This window comes from Carlito syrichta, unplaced genomic scaffold (genome assembly GCF_000164805.1).
Source record: "Carlito syrichta isolate Samal-C Ts95f unplaced genomic scaffold, Tarsius_syrichta-2.0.1 Scaffold304734, whole genome shotgun sequence".
NCBI classification, from domain to species: Eukaryota; Metazoa; Chordata; class Mammalia; order Primates; family Tarsiidae; genus Carlito; species Carlito syrichta.
Window position 1 is genome coordinate 724,628 of NW_007248830.1, and position 20,182 is coordinate 744,809.

Genomic DNA, 20,182 nt, shown 5'->3' on the forward strand with positions numbered 1-20,182 from the left:
ACCGCCTCTGGTTTGACAAGTTTTCATATTGTAATGCTATGATGCTATCATTACCCAAATTGATTTTTAATAGATCGTATTCCTTCTGGGAGCACTCTCATTATCCTTTGAGATCAAGCATGTGGCTGACAGTTGTGATGGAAAAGTCGACTCCTGGTCATTGTTCTTGGCAAACTGCATGCACTTACAATGTAGACCTCTGTTTCAGACACTGGGCTTCACTAAGAGATAACACTAGCCAAGGTCTGGCTTCTATGGGGCCTCTGGTCTAGTCGACAAGAGAAACATTCAATGGCTTGTGATCGTCAGTTTTATTTGCAGCTGTGCCGTGTGGTGGGTCCACAGCTTATGTCTGAAAATAGTGACTCCACCTGTCTCTGGTTGCTACATTCCAATCTGGAGTGTTTGCTGTGCATATTGCTAACAAGACTGCAATAATATGATATGTGCAGTTGCTTTTGTTATTTCTAAAACCACCCACACCTAAAAAAATCTCAAAAGGCAAATGGAAAGTAAGTTGAAATTTGGGGTTGTCAGGAAATTTATGATTGGTTACAAGTTTTCTTTGAATGTGACTAATGAATGAGGGGTAGGAATTTAAATGGAATACCTTGATTATCAGTGAAAGAGAAAGTGAGATTAGGCATCTCTTTAAAATGTAAGATGCTAAAATAAAATTCACTCCGGCAGTATGCAGTCTACACACCACAAAATTGTTTTGATTTTCTACATCTCTGTGAATTATAGTAGTTTATAACTAAATGCAGAAGGAGCATTTCTCCTGAAACTAAAAGAATAACTTGCTTGAAAGCTAGTGTTTATGCCACTCCTTCATGACCAGTAGAGATTTATCAACCTCTATGGAAAACTGTGGCAATTCCTAAAAGAACTAGAAATTGAACTTCCATATGACCCAGCAATCCCCTTCTGGGAGTATACCTTGAGGACCTTAAATCACTCTACGAAAAAGAGACCTACACATACATGTTTACTGCAGTTCTATTTATAAGAGCAAAAACATGGAACCAACAGTGCTGCCCATCGAAACTGGACTAGAATTTTAAAAATGTGGTACATATGCATGATGGAATATTATGCAGCTGTAAAGAGGAACAAAATTATGGACTTTGCAGCAACTTGGATGGATTCAGAGGCTGTCATACTCAGTGATTTTTCACAGAAACAAAGAACTGAGTACCACATGTTCTCACTCATAAGTGGACCTTGAACAAGTACCATAATACAATAAGAAAGGGATTGGCAGTAGTGAGAAACTACTGGGAGCGGGAACACATAACATCAATAAGGATGCCTGATCTCAAGCCAGGCAGGGTGGGGACCAAAGGTAGGCCCAAATTTGCCTGTGTGATGACCACTTGTATGCTTGGTCCTAGATTATACCCCACATTTCTAAAAGAAAAGACATCTGTTAATAACATTTAATAAAAGTAACAGTATGATAAAAAATTAAAAAAATATTTATCACACACCTACTGTGTGCTAGGCAGTGGGGGTTTATCCAAACATAAAGCTCCTTTTAGAACTTCAATTCTCAATTATTTTTGGAAGAGTACAAAATAAGCAATTAAATACATAAATGCCAAGTGATGATAAATGACAATGCAAGAAATAAAATAGGATAAAAAATAGAAGATAGCAGTTATATGTGGCAGAGGAGTACTCTTTTATATTGGAATGTTCTAGAAGGTATCTCAGGGTAACAAAAGTACTTTAAAAAAAAAAAGCTGAATCTCTCTCCTAGGCTCTCTCTACGCTTTGCTGAAAAATAACCCTAATTTCTGCCTACCTTGTTGGTACAAACTCCCAAAGCTTCCAAACTTCCTTCTCTGCCTTGATCTACTCTCAAGTCATCCTTCATGAACCTATCCTCAGAGCTTGTTTCTGCACACCATTTATTTTCTGCCTAATGTTTTTCACCATTTCAATATAATTGAATCCCAATTTTCTGGCTTTGGCGACTCAATGTTTAAACTAGCTCTTTGAGTTTCAAGTTAATCAATTGGGTTTATTTAAATTCATAACATACAGGAGGCTCCAACTTTAAAACTGAGTTGTACTTTTTTTGTTTTTTGTTTTTTTTTTTTGAGTTGAATCTCACGCTGTCACTCAGACTAGAGTGCAGTGGCATGCTCACGGCCACTGCAGCGTCGACCTGCTGTGCTCAGGCAATTCTTCGGCTTCAGCCTTCCAAGTAGCTGGAACTACAGGTGTGCCACCATGCCTGGCTAATTTATTTATTTATTTATTTTAACTGTAGAGATGAGATGAGGTCTTGCCGAATTGTTCAGGCTGGCCTCGAACCCCTGGGCTAAGGCAGTCCTCTCGCCTCTGCCTCCCAAAGTGCTGGGATTATAGGCGTGGGTCACCATTCCCACTTGATGTATGGAATAACTTCCTATCTACCTCTAAAAAGATCCCATTGGCCTCAGACTTCTTAAGTCCAGTCTCTCATTCTAGTGTGGCCCAGCAGCAGAACATGAGAGAATGTTCTGGAAGAAATAGCACTGACTTCTTATAGATATTACATAGTGTTTGCAGCAATAGCATATGTAATGATATGGGTTTGATATATATTTTCATGTTTACTCTTTGTTTTTAGTTGTTTTTTTTTTTTTTTTGAGTTGGAGTTTCACTCTGTCGCCCAGACTGGGGTGCAGTGACACACTCACGGCCACCCCAGCATCGACCTGCTGGGTTCCGGTGATCCTTCCTCCTCATCCTTCCAAGTAGCTGGAACTACTGGTGCGTGCTACCACGCCCAGCTAATTTTTGATTTATTGTAGAGACGAGGTCTCGCCGAGTTACCCGGGTTGGTCTCGAACCCAGGGGCTCAAGCAAGCCACTCACCTCGACCTCACAAAGTACTGGGATTACAGGCAGCGCCACCGAACCAAGCCTACTCTTTGATCTTAAGGGAAGAATGAGAACTCTTATTTATGTTATTTATACCACAATGCTGTGACTTTTAAATCAGAAGTATCCAGGGATATTAAAAAAAAAATGAAAAGATTTTTATCCTGGAAAATAAAATGACAATTGGATGTTTTATCCTTTACATGAAGTCAAAAAGAATAGAAACCAGATATTTATAAGTAGGCAACACACAGTATGATAGACTAAAAAAAGCAATTTTAGAAAATGTAACTAAGTACCATTCTTTTCTGTGTGTGTATTGGAATGAAATTGTCCCATGCTAGTAAAGAAATAACAAAGGAAAAAATGCTTTTAAACATTGCTGCAATAGAGTGAGAAATATAGCATTTCTATTTATAACTTGTACAAAGTCCCACATAAAAATAGCTCCAACTAACAGATTTGTTCATATCTGGAATACAAAGTTGTTGCTGCCAGTGATTTGAGGAATTCTAATAAGAGGAACAACGGCAGCATTGGTAAATATTGGAAAGGTATTATATTTTCTTTTATTCCAGTTGTCATATTTAGAGAAAATTACAGTTAGTGGAAAAATTCTGGCTGCTTTGTTTTATATCTTTGTTATTTTCTAGGCTATTTGTCTTTCTGGTTTTAAAGAAAATACATTTTTACCCCTCATTCCCAACCCAAGAGGTGGATACATTATTAATTATGGTATCTGTTGGTAAAATATTTATCAGGATATAAGATTTAATGTTTCATTTTTCTAAAGACTAATTTTGTGGGATTAATGTGACAGTGAAAATATGAGGAACCTCTAAAGTTAATGAAATCATTCTTTCTCTTATTTTCAGCGAAGTTTCTTGGGCTATGCCAGTTTTAAAGTGGGGGAGTTGCTGAAGTCAAAGGAGCAACTGCTGGCTCTGAGTCTAAGGTGGGTCTCGTTGTTTGCAGAAACACCGTTAAAGTTAATAACCCATGGTATTATTGATAGCCAGTGTGTGTGTATGTCACAATTCTTGCAAATGTTAGGTGTCAGCACTCAAGTAGCTTATGTTCTCCACTGCAACAAGTTACAGTGAAACAGCAATTATTCAAGTTCACATTCAAGTTCATGTTTTAGGTTGTGGAATGTTATTATCCCTTGTAAGAAAAACAGTATTATGGTATCATTAAAGTGATGCAATTTTTTGAAAGTAGAAGGTAAATGTCAGTGATGATGGTGTTATTAAATAATTTTTCTGTTACTTACCAAAATGTTACTTTTTAAATCAAGTAAGTTTCTAGTTTTGAAATATGTTAGAGGTAACATTGTAGCTTTGTGATCATAGAGAGTAAGCTGATAATTTTTTCAGCCTATTTTGTTTCTATGCTAGTAAACATAAAACACTTAAAAGTTAAAACAGGCTCATTGAAACAGACAGTTGATCATAACTAATTCTAAGTATGAGTATAATTTGCTTTGATATAGAAGATTAGACAACAGTTTAGGAAGTTTCAGTTTATTTTAATACTAAGAAGAGTGTTGAATAGCATAAATATTCGTTTTAAAATTCATAATAAATAAAAATAATGTTCTCTTATTTTCTAACTTTATAGTAAGCTTTATAATTATGCAGACATAGGGAATATTGCCTTGCCATATTTGTATAGTACAGATGAATATAAAAATTGTATAGAACATAATTATATGTCTTAAGAAGTTCTTATTTTGATGCAACATAGAGACCACTTTCAAGGAACCAGACAATGTAAATTTGGAAGTCTCTTTTGTCTCTAAGGACCCACTTGGAACCAATAACGAATGTCTGGTTTATGATGGAATCTGTACGCCTCGCTTTTTCTTTTTCTGATTTTTCCTGATCTGTATAGCTCTGCATTTTGATTTGATAATACAATGTAATTATGCTATTCCAAGCAGAGAAATAAATGTTTGTAGGTTGTAATGAGACTGCTACCTTCCTTCCAGCTTCCTTTAGATTGTATCTCTCTTTTTTTAAAATGTGTATGTCAGTAGTTTTATTGATTTTTATGGCTGAAAACAATCCCATTGCATGACTGTACAATAATTTGTATATGTATTCACCTGATATTTGCATTATTTCCAGTTTCTGGCTATTATAAATAAAGCTACTGTAAAGATGTATATATAAGTCTTTGTTGAGACATTTCCTTTTATTTCTCTTGGGTGAAAACCTAAGAGTAGAATTGCTAGAGGATAATGGTAACTTTATAAGAGATTGCCGAACTACTTTCCAAAGTGATTTATCATTTTACATTTCCATTAGCATTGTATGTGCATTCCAGTTGTTCAACCTCCTCAATATCACCTGGTTTTGTCAGTTTTTAAAATTTTAGTTGTCCCTGACTCTGTTCAAATCTTTTGGCCACATTTTAAATCAGATTGTGTTCTTATTATTGAATTGTAAGCATTCTTTATATATTCTGGGAACAAGTCTTTGGTGGTTTTTTGTTGTTGTTCTTCTAGTCTATGGTTTTCCTCTTCATTTTCCTAAAAGTGTCATCAAAGACCAGGAATTTTGATTTTGAAGAGCAGTTTATCTTTTTCCCCCCTCTTATGGTTCATACTTGCTTGTTCTTTAGGAAACCATTATCTTTCAATGGTCTCTTGAACCTCTGGTGGTGGACAAACATATACAAATCTTTGTAGTTTTGTGATGTTGTTTCCAAGAAAATTTTGCTACTATTGCTATTTTCAGTTTGAAGTGTAAAAGACTCAGCTAAAAAACCTGGCTATCAATGAAACAGGTACCCCAGAAAATATCATTATTCTAGCATGACAGTTATATCTGACCCACAGGCCCAGTTCATGATATGAGATAAACATTGAACTAACTCAGGGCCACTAGCAGTCCACATGTTTTCTAGATCAGATACATAGAGTCACAAGCCACAGTATTGATTATATCATAACAGTCCTTAACAGCAGTGTATTACACAGCAGTGCAACATTTAGACACTGATGTGAAACAGAAATCAGGGGACTAGAAAGTCTTTTTTTTTTTTTTGAGTTGGAGTCTCACTCTGTTACCCAGACTGGAGTGCAGTGGCCACTCCCGGCCACCGCAGCCTTGACCTGCTGGGCTCCAGTGATCCTTCCACCTCAGCCTTCCAAGTAGCTGGAACTACAGGTGCACACTACCACACCCGGCTAATTTTTTGATTTATTGTAGAGATGAGGTCTCGCCAAGTTGCCCAGGAAGGTCTCGAACCCGCAGGCTCAGGCAATCCACTCACCTCAGCCTCCCAAAGCGCGGGATTACAGGCTGAGCCACAGAACCCGGCTTAGAAAGTCTTAGTAAAATAAAAATTAGTGAACACACAATACCTTAGAGAGAGGATAAGAACAGAAGCATCAAGTTGACAGTACTACCCTTGAAAGAAAAAAGGAATATGTAAATATCAAGTTTAGATGAAAGCAAGACAAATGTCCACTTTTGATTTAAATACCTCTGACTCCTAGTCATTTGATCTGGATTATATAAAAGGAAGACAAATTCAGCAATAAAGAATTGAGTTTTCTAGAAAACATAATTTTAGAAAACAAATCTTGAAATGGTTTCATTTTTTTTCTTGTTTTATGCTTTTTCAGATTTGTAGTCTTCTCCCCTATGAACCAGACAGATTATAGATTTATCATAGCCTTTTGGTTTCTGGTACATGATGTTTTTTTACTTCGGATGTGATTTATCTTCTTCCCACTGACTGTCTCTAAGGTATTGAGTTGCAAGAACATTAGGTCAGGGTAAGAAGCATTTTTTGTTTTGTTTAAATATTCCTTTGTACTATTTCTGGCTTTTATTTATTTTTGTATTCTAATCATTAATTTTAAAACAATAAAATTCTCAGATTTCCGTAAAACAAATTCACAGAAAAAAGAGCATATTTGTAGGTACTATTTTTTTGCTGGTGAAGTTGCTTTTCTTCATGGTGAGTTTTAGCTCCCTGAAATCTTACAGTTCTGCTTATGTTCACTGTCCCTTTGGGGGCTTCCTATCAGATAATTCAGATTCTAAAACTTTCAAAGTAGTTCCTCAGAGCACTGTGGTTTAATGTGGTTTCTATGCCATATGTGCTTTGAACTGGAGATCAAGTGCAAGAAATTCAAAGGGACAAGAAGCATTTAATTTACAGATATAGACTCAAATTTCATACAATGTGATACTGTGTATTTTAAAAGATGTAGAGCAACATTTATATATATTAGGGAAAGTGCTTCCAATATAGAAAATTTTTTCTATTCATATAAGTCATCTTTACTTAAATGAATAGTTTATTATGTTTCTGAGTGGCTCTAGCATCCCAAATGAACTTGATACCTTTACTTAGTGTTAACCTCTTTATCACTATGTTACATCTACTTTGTTTTATTACTTTATACTTGGTGGTTCCTGTCTCTCCTCACTTATTTTATATCTCAGTTATATTTCCTGTTTTATTTTCTAATTTATTGCTGTGCAATCTTGATGTCTATACTATAATATAAACAAGGTCAAGTCCTTGTATAGATGAGTATAATTTTAGGCGTGAAAGACACTGGATAGCCTGAAATAATGATAAGAATAAGAATGAGATGAAGAGGAAGAGAAGGGGGAGAAGCATGTGCTTTATGTTCTGATAAGTATTTTAGAGATGTCTCATTGACCCTATCAAACTAGAGATTATTATTTTCTCCATTTATTAATTAAACTGAGAAACGGAGGCACAGAAAGCAGTAATTTGTGCTAAGTTATAATGCTCTTAAATGGGGAAGTATGAAATATGAAGCCATATGTTTCTGACTGCAAAGCTCATGATTCCAACGAACCACATCTTGTCTCTTTCAACCAAGGAGAAAACTGAGAACTAGCTGAAACATATGTCACACATCATGTAATGGCAGAGCAAAGCAAGGACTCAGTCCAAGACCACTTGTTCATGTTTGGCATGACCCTGGTGCCTGGTCTTATATCAGTGATGAATAAATGAGTGTTAGCGTGCATCGAGAACTTGAGAATGTTTACCATGATGGCAGAAAGGCAGAAACACCCTGCTGGCTTAAGAGAGAAAATCAGGAATCTGTCCTCGCCCCAGAACCATGACATTGTCAGGTCCTGGACCTGGTTTGCTACCCAAGCATCTGACAGTCATTTGCTCTGCCAAGCTGACATGAATCTCTTGGGACCATACAAGCAGAACTTTGGAATATCATAATAATGTCTTGTGACTTAATGATTTAATAACAGAATAGAAAAGTTAGATCTGTCTGTGGGAATGGTGCTAGCAGTCAGGGGAAAGAATGACACTGTTTTTAGAATCTTTAAATAATCACAAATGCAAACCAACAAAAGCAACAACCAAAACAAAAAAAAAAAAAAGGAAAGAAATGTCATCTCAGAGGGATGGCGACAGATGAAAATGTTTCAACCTTGTCTAGTCTTTGTTGCATGCTTCCTCACAGTTTGGATTTCATTCAGTGCGCAATCACTGAGCAAATATTTACTAAGAATTTTTTTTATATTCTAAGTACAGGGGTGGGTTCTTCAAAAAACTTTTAACAATGGCAGCAGTCAGTATTTTTAATAGCTGTTATTAATTACATGCTTAATGAAAAATCTCTTTATTGAGCAACTACTAGCATGCAAGGAATACGTTAGGCACTGTTAATGCATTATCTTACTTAACCCATGCAGCACTCATTGTTTTATAGCAACTTGTCTAAGAGTCTACAGCTGATGATTGTACAAGCAGGAACAGAGCTCAGTTAGGTTTGACTGCAGAGCCTGTTCCACTTTCATTTCACTACCTTGTAGGAAGTTTAAGATCGAATAGAATCTGGATTTTCTTCTCCAGTTTGTATTCTATCCTTTGATGAGTTTTAGGAGTCTCAATTATTTTTTATTAATGCTTTATATTAAAATTCAATTTTATGTGCCTACAACATAGTAGAGGTTCAGTAGTGATTAACTGGAATTTTGATCCATGATGATTTCCTTGTAGTTTTTGGCTACTGCATGTAAACCTAGTACTGAGAATTTATTTCTGTGTGGAACGTATATGCATTGGTCGTCATATGCAGTCTAAGCATTAGAGGACATGAGACAAGTAAATTTCAGAGCAATAATGAGAGATTGGTTGTCATCTGCTTGAAAAGCTGCAACTTTGCTTAGAATTCACGTGTATTTCCGTTTAGGCCACGTTACCCTGAGCCTTTACCTTGCCACAGAAACTTCCAGTTCATCTTAACAAGTGCTCTATTTCTTTTGTAACCTTCTACATGTAGCCCCTTATAAATGAAGCAAACATTCATATCATTGTATCAAGGTAGATATGATAAAAGGTTTTCTGAATACAGATGTGCAAGCATTAATTTATACAAAGATAATTTGTTTTCCCCTTATTTATTACTTCTATCACATTTGCAGTAGTACTTGTTTTTTTTTTTTTACTCTTTTAATTTTAATTTAAAATTGTGGGATACAATTCAGGGCTAGGTATACAAATAGTCACTGTTCAGCTGCCCCTATCAATGAGGTGTGCCCCCCCTTCCCCAGGCAGATACCTACTACTGTCAATTCCACCATCCCATCCCCCAGCCCCTCCCCGCAGTTTTCCACCACTTTCAATCCTTTTCTTATAGTAATACGTTAGTTGTTCAAGGTCCACTTATGAGTGAAAACATGTGATACTCAACTCTTTGTTTCTGTGAGAGATCACTCAGTATTATAAACTCTAATTCCATCCAGGATGCTGCAAAGTTCATGATTTTGTTCTTCTTTTTGGCTCCGTAGTATTCCATTGTGTATATGTACCACATTTTAAAAATTCAGTCCTCTTTTGATGGGCAGCATGGTTGGTTTCATATTCTTGCTATTGTGAACAGTGCTGCAATAAACATGTGTGCAGGTATCTTTTTTATAGAGTGATCTGAGTTCTTCCAGGTATATTGCCAGTAGGGGGATTGTGGTGTTATATGGAAGGCTGATTTTTAGAACTTTTATGGAACAAACAGTAAAGACATTGATGACCTTACATGGACGTATGGTGTTATGTTTTCTAATATACAAATGTATAGGAGAGGCTATGAAAGAAAAACATTTGACTTCTGCTTATTTGAAAATTGTCCCTACTTAATGCAGCATTTACATGTGTACGTACACGTACATAAAAAAATACATATATATCATACTGTTCCGACAGATTTTTTTTTTTTTTGAGTTGGAGTCTCACTCTGTCGCTCAGACTGGAGTGCAGTGGCACGCTCCCGGCCACTGCAGCCTCGGCCTGCTGGGCTCCGGCGATCCTTCTGCCTCAGCCTTCCAAGTAGCTGGAACTACAGGAGCGCACTACCACGCCTGGCTATGGATAGATGTGTTTGTGCATGTATGTTATTTTAGAGCTATTTTGCTTCCTCACAAACCATGAATATTTATTTCCTGCTTTTGTCCAATATTTGTGCTTAGAAAAGGAAGATCCAAGTTGTGGTATTTTTAAGTTTTTATAATCTGGTATTTTGCTTAGTCTCACCTCCTTAAATGCACACACACAGAGTTCAAGTTTGTTATTTCTGTAAATAAAAGAATAACCCAGGAAAAAAAAATCCACGTATTTTTAATCTCCCAAAGGCATGTTCTTGAGAGCTAGAAGTAATGATAAGAAGAGGCACGTCAGGCTGTGATTTATAGTTCTCTTTATAAGCTTATTCAGGATGATAAAAAGATAAAATTGTTAGTAGCATCTTACAGGTTGGGAGTCTAGTCTTGTTTTATAGGCCATGGGCAGTGGATCAGAATAAGTGTGTTCCTGGTTCTAACCCCCACAGTGACCTGAAAACAGTCCTGGCTGTAGATTGACAGAAGAGTTTTAAATGATAAGTTTATTTTTCTTTTCAAATGAAGTTAAACATTCTTAGACTTTTAATTTTCTACCACTACTCTTTTTTGTTTTGTATCTTTATTTTACTTATTGTAGTGATGAGGTCTTGCTATGTTGCCCAGGCTGGTCTTGAGCTCCTGGGCTTAAGTGATCCTCCCACCTTGGCCTCCCAAAGTGCTGGGATTACAGGCGTGAGTCACTGTGTCCAGCCCACTACACTTTTCCTGCACACAAAGTTTATGCAGCTCTTCTTACTTTAAGCACCAGAGCTATTTTTGAAATTTTGTTTACATTTAATACTTCTATAATGATGTTTGCTTATCAATCAATATTAAGTTAAGCTTTAGAGACAATTTTTCAAACTCACGTCCAATCATCTTAATTGTCATGTATATTTGGTATATATTTCATTCTCTTTTAATAGTTTTCCAGGTTTTTTTTTTTTTTGTAGCAGAAACTAACATTCTGATGATCTTACAACACTAAGGGTTTTGTATGTCTAAAATAATTTTCTATATTCAGTAAGATCAAAAGAAATTCACTGGTGTCCAACAGCCCATCTTTGGGAGAGAGTGGTACATTTGTGATTCATGATAAAACAGAATGGTGTAATACTTTCTTGAGAACATCAATTGAAAAATAAGAAGATGAGTATGGCACATGAGTAGCTAACTTAAATTGTTTTTGCGCAGAAAAAAAATGAAAATTTACATCATAAGCCTTAAGAGCAACGCATCAGAACGCTACATTTTCCTCGTTGAAAGTGAACAAGCAGGGAGACATGTGAGTCAATAACAAGCACACATTGAGTGATCTGGATGCACATCACATTTCTGGAGTGCTTTCTTTGCTGTGCTTTTGGCATGACGCGGTGAAGGTGACAGGAAGCTCCTCTGTGACAGCTATGACATTGTCAATGACATTGACATTGACTTGAACCTCATAAACATGTAGGGAGACCTAACGAGCAAACACTATTTGAGATTTATGATGTGTTGAGCTTTTCCAGTGTTTTATCTTATTTAATCTTCTAACCACCTTCATCTAAACGATGACCTAAAAATGTGTTCTTCCTACTTTGCCAATAAGCAAACTCTGAGAATCAGCAGTTTGACTTTCTGAGTGACATAGTTGGGATGGGATGGAGACTGGACATTACTGAGAAGAAGGTTCTTGATATCAAGGTTTTCAGAGAATATGTATATTGTTTAGAGAGTTAGAATCACATTATCTTAGAGACCAGAAAAGACCTTGAACCCAGCATTTCAGCTTTATCCTGGACCCCTTTAGTGACAGAGGACTCAGACTCAGAATTTATTTTTCCTATTTTCAGACAGATCTATTGATAGGAAAGTATGTTTTATCCCAAGTTTTATCTCTTTACCATGACCCTAGCTCTTTTTGTGGAGTTAAGTAGAATAAATCTCATGCTTTTTCTCCGTGACCACATTTGAAAGTAGCTCTTTTATCCAACTTTACTTCTTTGTCTCCTTTTTATTCTCAGGAAGAAATATGAGAGATAGTGGAAATAGAACTTTCATGCCAGACTTGGGTATAAGTCCTGGCTCGGTCACCACCTGTGTCACCCAGGCATGTCGTCTACCTTCTTTAACATCTGCTAATTGAGGTAGTAATGACTTCTCTCCCAGACTTCTTCTAGACAATCAATAAATGCAGTGAATTTCCAAGCACTGCCTTGCATTAGAGAAAAAACACTCTCTAAATATCATTTTTCTTGCTTCTTGCATGATTACTTATTCCCTCCACCATCTCTTAATCTTTTGCTTAGTTTGTTGAAATTCTTTAGAATGTTACAGCCACAGTTGGCCAGTGGGAGGAGGGTAGATTTAACTCTTGATCTGGAGATTATATCTCTATTTTCCAAGGAAGGGATGCTTACCTGAAACCTAAATTCTGACTTTAATCACTCCAACGACACATTTGGCTTGTTACCAAGTGGCAAATACCAGCAAAAGGCAGGCACATGGAGAGAAATTTGTTTGAAGCAGGTGACATACCAACAGAGTTGGGGGAAAACAATAAAAAGCCTGTTGTGACTAAAACCTTTAGCTACAAAACATTGAAATCCGGACAGAAGTTCATAAATGGAAGACAGGGGTTTATTTTTGCTTTTAGAGCTTACTGATTCACTTTATTGCTGAATATATCAAAGACTGTCCATAGAAGGAAATTCAAGTGGCATTTCTTAGGGTTGGACTATGAGAATAAAGGGAGACATCAAACACAGAAGTAGGGGCATCTGCTTATACAACTGATTATATTCTTTTATGTAACTGTGTTGAAGGCCCTTAGGGACGTGATGCCTAAAAATTTCAAAAGACTCTAACATGAGCCATTTTGTAATAACCGTTAAAATTCCATCAATTTATAAAGTTAGAGGAGCATACAAAGCATGTAAATGTGAGATTTGGACAGTAAAGAGGTAGAAAGAGCACATGACTTAGAGACATATTTGTGTCCACATCTTGGCTCTTCTATTGCCTAGCGGGATGGCTGATTGTTCTGAGACTCAGTTTTCTTATCTGTGAAATGGGTATGAGAGTGGTACCTCCCTCACAGGGTCCACTGTGAGGATCACATGAGTTACTAATGTGCGATGCTTACAAATGTCTGACACAAGGTAAATACTTGATACATATGAGCTATTGTTATTATGAAAATTGATTAACATCTCTAGTATTGGTTTTGGTTTGCCAAGAGAGGATTAGACATACTGTACACCAACTGTCTGAAGTGGTGTCTGATGCAAAGCGGATACTCATTGTACGACTATTTAAGTTATTTTCACCAGTATTTTTATTTCCCATTTAATTCAACTAGACTGTCTTTCATTTATAATTTAAGTGGCTCTGCGGTTATATATTCTGCATTTTTCTTTACGTTTCTAATCCATTTAAATGAAACTGTAGGTATGACCATGGAAACCAATTAGCACTTTCTTAGTTTACATTATTCAAAAGATGTCAGATTCTTCAGATTGCAAATTGGTTTAGAGTTCTCAGTCACTGAAGGGAGGACGCACACTTAGAGAACACTTCAGTAGCTACTCAATTTGTATAGAAATGCCTGAAGCCTTTCCTCTCTTAAAATGCAGATCACATAAAGTTAATATCTATATACAAAGACCTGCCTGCTTAAGAAGTTCCAGAGCTAATTTAGCTTTGAAGCTAATTTGCAGGAATGATTAGACCTGAAAGGAATTATATTTGACCTGAAAATTCTGTATTGGATTTGCCCATATTTACCAAAGTCACTTTCATCATTATCACTGAGTTTCTTCTGCTTCGGACACATTTATGTCAGCTTTTTTTGAACAGTGTTTTTCTCAACACCAAGATCCCTTCAGTTGTTAGTATATGTTCTTTGACTAAAAGAATTCTATGGCCAAATAAATTTGAAAATACTTTTTAAAAAAAAAAAGTGAAGTGGGTTTCCTTACTGTGGGACTTTCAAGAGCTTTCATTAGACCTTCAAAGCCCTTGGGGACTCTCAGAAGAGACATGTTGCCTGCAGCTTTTCTTAAATTAAGAAGCTTTCTTCATGGAACACTTATTAACAGCTTATTAGACACTATGTTCCATGAAACACAGTTACGTAGTTTCTAAAATGCTGATTTAGAGAGCAATAAAACAGTATTTTCCAGAGAAATATATGAGTGTGTCTGTGTGTTTATCCATTCTTTTTTACCATAAGCATATTCTATGACATACATATCAGAGGCTTGTGGTCTCCATCCAAAGGAACACTCACACCTCCCATCCTCACCCCCTAGAGGATCCCTCTGTCCACAACACACAGGTGCCCACCCCTGTGTCTTTCTCATCCATAGTCATTGACAGACCCGTGGCATTTTATACTCATGCCTGTGGCCTCTGTAGACACAAATTAGTGATGCTTATAGGAAAAATGCGGGGGGGGGGGGGGAGTGGCAAAATATACAGTATCTCTTTGGGGTTCATTGGCAGGTCCTTTTTAAACTAGTGTAAATGAACACATATTCACAAATGTATTTTAGGGTATTTTAACTATCCTAAACTAAACTTAGCTCTCCCACCTGAAAGTTCTGTCTTTTGTTTTTTTTTTGTTTTTTGTTTTCCCTTTTTGGGGTTAAACTAAGAATCAGGCTACATTCAGATACCCTAAATGCAGCCCAAGTTAGAAATCTCAGCATCATTTTCAATGTATCCTTCTAAAATTCTAATCTGGTTATGATCTTTTCCTTCTTGAAACTTTATATGGTTTCTTTCCCAATCCCCAATGAGCATGAACGGGAACACATGTTCTTGTGTTCAGCCCAGGTACCCGGTTCTTCACCCACAGCCTGGTGTAAGTTGGCTTTTTCAGTCCCATCTGTAGCCACTCCCATGACGCTTGACACTGACCTCTACTTCCTCCCTCATTTATAGTGGTTATGGTACGTACCATGTTCTAAGGGTGCAGTAAAAGTTTTTGTGTGTCGCTGGAACACCTCTTCTTATGCACTTTGAGCTCAGTTGCAACTTCAGCCAGCAAGAGAGCACATTTGTATGTGCAGATTGTGCACTTTAGATTCTTCCTTACCCTGATGTCCATTTTTTTTTGGTATCCCTGGCCTAAGGAATATATCTCATCCATCTAGAAGACCCTGGTATTCTCCAAATCTACTCTTATTAGGAACTGAGAGGTAATAAGTCTCCAGGTGTGTCAGTGAAAAGGTCTAGCCACCATCTTCCACCACGATTACCACTGGTCTCTCCATTTCCTACAACCAGTGACTGTCTTTCTATTGTCATTGACTTTTAGGTGCTGGAAAAATCGTGATAGAACTCATCATTCCAGCTCCAGCTAAGAGGCTTAATGATCATTAGAGGGTCACCATTTTTAACTGGTTCCAATGAGATTTTCTTTGGCTTTTCTATTTATATGTAATCCTTTTTTGTATAAATTTAGGGGGTAAACGTGTAGTTTTGATATGTGATTATATTGTGTAGTGGTAAAATCTGGACTTTTAGTGTACTCATCGTGCACTAGTGAATATTGTACTCGCTAGGTAATTTCTCATCCCTCATCTTCCTCCTACTGTCCTACCCTTTTGTGTCTCCATTGTTTATAAGTCCACATTCTATGTCCACATGTATGCATTATTTAGCTCTCACATACAAGCAAGAACATGCAGTATTTGACTTTCGGAGTTATTTTACAGAAGATGATGGCCTCTAGTTCCATCCATGTTGCTGCAAAAGCTATTGTCAGTTCCACTTAGTATACATGTGTGAGCTGTACTGAATATACCATCCTTGAGAGAGTATAGAAAATTACTTTCCCCTTGACAAGGTGTTACCCATTATAGCACAGTCTGGCCCAGGAATTTTACCCTAATCCATGAAGTAAAAATCACTGATGCCTGTTGTTCTGTGGTATAGCACAGCTCTCTTGTAGCAAAACTGTGGCTAAGAGGAATTGATTGCAATAGTGCTTCAGTAAGATAAAAAAATTGAGTAGAGGGGAAGAATACTATTTAATTAATGGAAACTAGGGAAACATAGAAAACACATGAAAAATAATATAATAAATAAGATTTCAAGATGGCAAAAGGGAAGGGTAAAATCAAAGAGAAAAAGACAAAAATATATAGAAAAAGTAAGAAGAAAGTATAAGCAAATTTATTTTGCTTCACTTAAATGCATTTAGTATCAGTATAAACAGAGCACTTTCTTTTTCTTTTTTTCTCAATATTTTTTATTATGGTTTTGTGGGGTACAGTTAAGGGTTAGGTGTACAATTACGTTTCATTCAGGCACCCTGTTGATAAGAGGTGTTTCCCCATCCCCAGACAGATATTTGTTACTGTTAATCCTCCCCCATAGTACCGTCAGTCATTTTCTTATAGTGTTACATTGGATATTCAAGGTCCATTATATGAGTGAGAACATGTGATACTCGGATCTTTGTTTCTGTGAGAGGTCACTCAGTATTATAGACTCCAATTCCATCCAGGTTGCTGCAAAATTTATGATTTTGTTCTTTTTTTTATGGCTGCATAGTATTCCATCATGCATATGTACCACATTTTTTTAATCCAGTCCTCTTGAGAGGCAGCATGGTTGTTTCCAGGTTCTTGTTATTGTGATCAACGCTGCGATAAACATACATGAGAGCGCTTTTTTTTTAATGCTTTGCTGCATTGGGAGATGGTTGCTTTGGGCCCAGCTTATAGTTTGATGGTTTATCTACTAGGTTCCCTAATCAGTGTATGTAAGCTTGTTAGAATTAAACAGAAAAGAATATTAGATAATTAAGGATTCTTCTTTATAACGTTGTGTGGCACTGATGAGTTTGTTGCATTCTGGGACAGTTTTACCACCTTGCATATAATGTGAGGTTCAAAAATTAACTGAAATTATCAAATGAAGGTTTAATTGAACCCGGCTTGAGTGATGTTGGCCACATATTGTATTATATAAGAAAATTAAATGAACAAATTCGCTGGTAGATACATACTGAATGTTATGTCTTTCTGAGGTTCACATATGTGGGAAGTACACAAACACATTCCTTTACAGCTTAACATAAAAACTGATCGATAAAAACAAATTTAAGGTGTCATGATAAACATAGTCTAAACTTCAACCATCCATTGAAGACCAGGGCAGATAACTTGAATTTTATGTTTTTAATCTTCCTTGATATTTCTCTGATGCAATCTCTCTCATAGAAAGCAGATACAAAATTTTCTATCCTGAACTTAGAAATGGTGTGTAGTGGAGATTATTTTTCTCTTATCTCGAATCAAATTGAAGATTTTCCTGGGACTCGCACAGTAAACAGGAGAGACGGTTTCTAAGAGTTCTTGTATTTGCTTGTTTATTGGGCAAACTGCCAACTAACACTAAATTTCTTGGCTATTGAGACTTGCCTCTAGTACTTGTAAAATTGAATTGCTTCTATGACCAAGTGATATAGCTTTCAAAGCCCATTAAGGGTAGGCCTGTGATTGTAACATTGAAGGAAGTTAGAGTTCCATTACTGTCACCAGGAGTTAATTACTTTTCTTAAATTTCCAAATCTGTCTAGTAATGACAATAATGCCACTGAGATGAGTTTAACTTGTAGGTTCATAACCAAGAATTAAGGAAAAGGATACTCTTATACTTTAATGGAAAAAGAAACAGCTTTCAACCTATTCTTTCTTTCACGCCATCTCTCCTTTCTCAGAACTCCCAATAGTTACTGAAACAAGTACTATTTGAGCAACGTTATGTTTCACACTAAGTCCATTTGAAGAACATATTGAGCCAATAAAATATAGATGAAGGATCCAGGAAGGGTGAATGGTAAAAACTAATATGACTTCTTTGATAATATTTGTTATAAAATTGTATTATTTCCTCAGAGATTGTCTTTGTAATGTATTTGCATTCTTTTAGTCCAAAAATGCTAGTCATGAATATGAAATAAGGGAGCAAAATTTTCTTCCAGCTTCAAGGCTAAAGTGAAGAACAAATAAAAATATACATATTTTTCTGAAGAATTTTTCCTTGTTCACACCTTACAGATCCAGGCCTCAGTGAGAGTTTTACAAGCTTTCTACCTAATGCCTTCTCTACAGAAAGATAAAAAGAGTCAAAAAGGAAGGCTAATCATTTTCCAAGTATAAGGAAGGTTTGCTTCTGAAACTAATGTTATAATAGGATCTGGGCACTGTGGCTCATTCCTGTAATCCCAGTTGTTTGGAAGGTTGAAGCAGGAAGATCGCTTGAGCCCAAGAGTTCAAGGCTGCAGTGAGCTATGATCACACCACTGCGCCCCAGCCTGGGTGACAGAGCGAGACCCTATCTCTTAAGAAAAGAAAATAATGCTTGGCCACTAGGAAGCTAGAGGAGAGGCTGAGAGTAGAGAACAAGTGACATTTTATAACAGTGCATGAGTATCCATTCTAGACAAGAATTTCCCCTTCTATTTTTGAGTCATATGTATTAATAATCAGCAAATAAACCTGACACATGAGATTTCAGTGCAGATTGGTGATGGCCATGTAGACACATGACTCCTAAAGATTGGGGTCTAAATTCTGCTATGAGCTAGACACATGACTACAGTTTTTACTTCAGTTACACCTAAAGTGAAATGTTTGAATTAGATGAGCTTTAGGTCCCTAGTGCTAATTGTCTGAAGCTTGTCTCCATCTGTGACTTATTTGCAGAATATGTAGGAAGAAAGTAACTTTTGAGGACATGATTAATGAGTTGTACAAGGAAAAGCTTTTGGTCTTCCCTAGATGACCTCTGTGTTCCTGAAGGATAGCCCTTCCAGGATAGGTTTAAATAAGTCTTTAGAAACCGAGATACTAGTGAAGTTCTTAGTAGATGAAGGGTCCAGAATGATGATGAGATGAAAGTCCTCATCTATATTTGGGACCAAGAGTAGCATGTACCTTATAAGGTTGATTTGAGATTTAAAAAAAAAATTAATGCATGCAGTGCAATTAAAATAGTGCCTGGCACGTAATCCCCAATAAATATTGGTCATCATTTCTGTCATCATCCTCTGAGTGGCTCATGACACTGAACCCTGAATAACTTTCTTTGAAAATGATATTCCAACTCCAGGCTGTTTGATGCCTACCTGTGTTTGGTCATGTACTCTCCCCACCTATAGCCTGCCTGGTCCACTGGGTACTCGGTGTCAGTTTTATTGGGAAGGTGATAGTTGCGCAACAACTTTGAAGTTGTAAATAACCATACAGATATCAGCTAGGATGTGGTGATGGTGATGGTGGTGGTGTTTCAAGCAAAAGGAATTGCTAGTACAAAGGCTCTCAAGAACTATTTTCCTCGGTGTATTCAAGGAACGGTAATGAGTCCTATGATACTGAGTGAGCAGAATGAGGAGGAGAGATAAAAGAAACAAGGTCCAGGTGATATAGGAATGAAAGCAACTGTGCCTGCTTCATTTTTTATCCTGAGGAAAACTGGAAGTCATGGGTGAGTTTTGAGAAGAGGAGTGATATGATCTGACTTATGCTGTGTTGGGTATAGACAGACTGCAGACAGGCAAAGACCACCAGGAAGCCTCTGCCTTAATCCAATTGAGGAGTGATGGTGGTTTGCATCAGGGAGGTAGTTCAGAGCTGATGAGACATGGTTGCGTTCTGATACATTTTGAAGAAAAGACAGATAGCATCTGGTGCCAGTATGGATGGAAGATTTGAGAGAAAGAGAGGAAACAAAAATAAATCTGATTATTTGGATATAGGCTTTGGAAACGATGGAGTTGACATTGAGTTTGGAAGAGCTGAAATGAACCAGGCTTTAAAAGAAAGATTAGAAGTTTAGTTTTAAATATTATGAAGTTGCCGGGCTCCATGGCTCAGCCTGTAATCCCGCGCCTTTGGGAGGCTGAGGTGAGTGGA

The 20,182-nt window shown here is 36.8% G+C and overlaps 1 protein-coding gene across 1 annotated transcript in view; it reads left to right on the forward strand.

Moving 5' to 3' along the window:
• INPP4B (inositol polyphosphate-4-phosphatase type II B) overlaps positions 1–20,182 on the forward strand; it is a 433,157-nt gene that overhangs the window by 161,403 nt on the left and 251,572 nt on the right. The window contains exon 7 of the mRNA XM_008060793.1: positions 3,750–3,829. Within this exon, the coding sequence (XP_008058984.1) occupies positions 3,750–3,829 (80 nt within the window). The remainder of the gene's footprint in view (positions 1–3,749; positions 3,830–20,182) is intronic.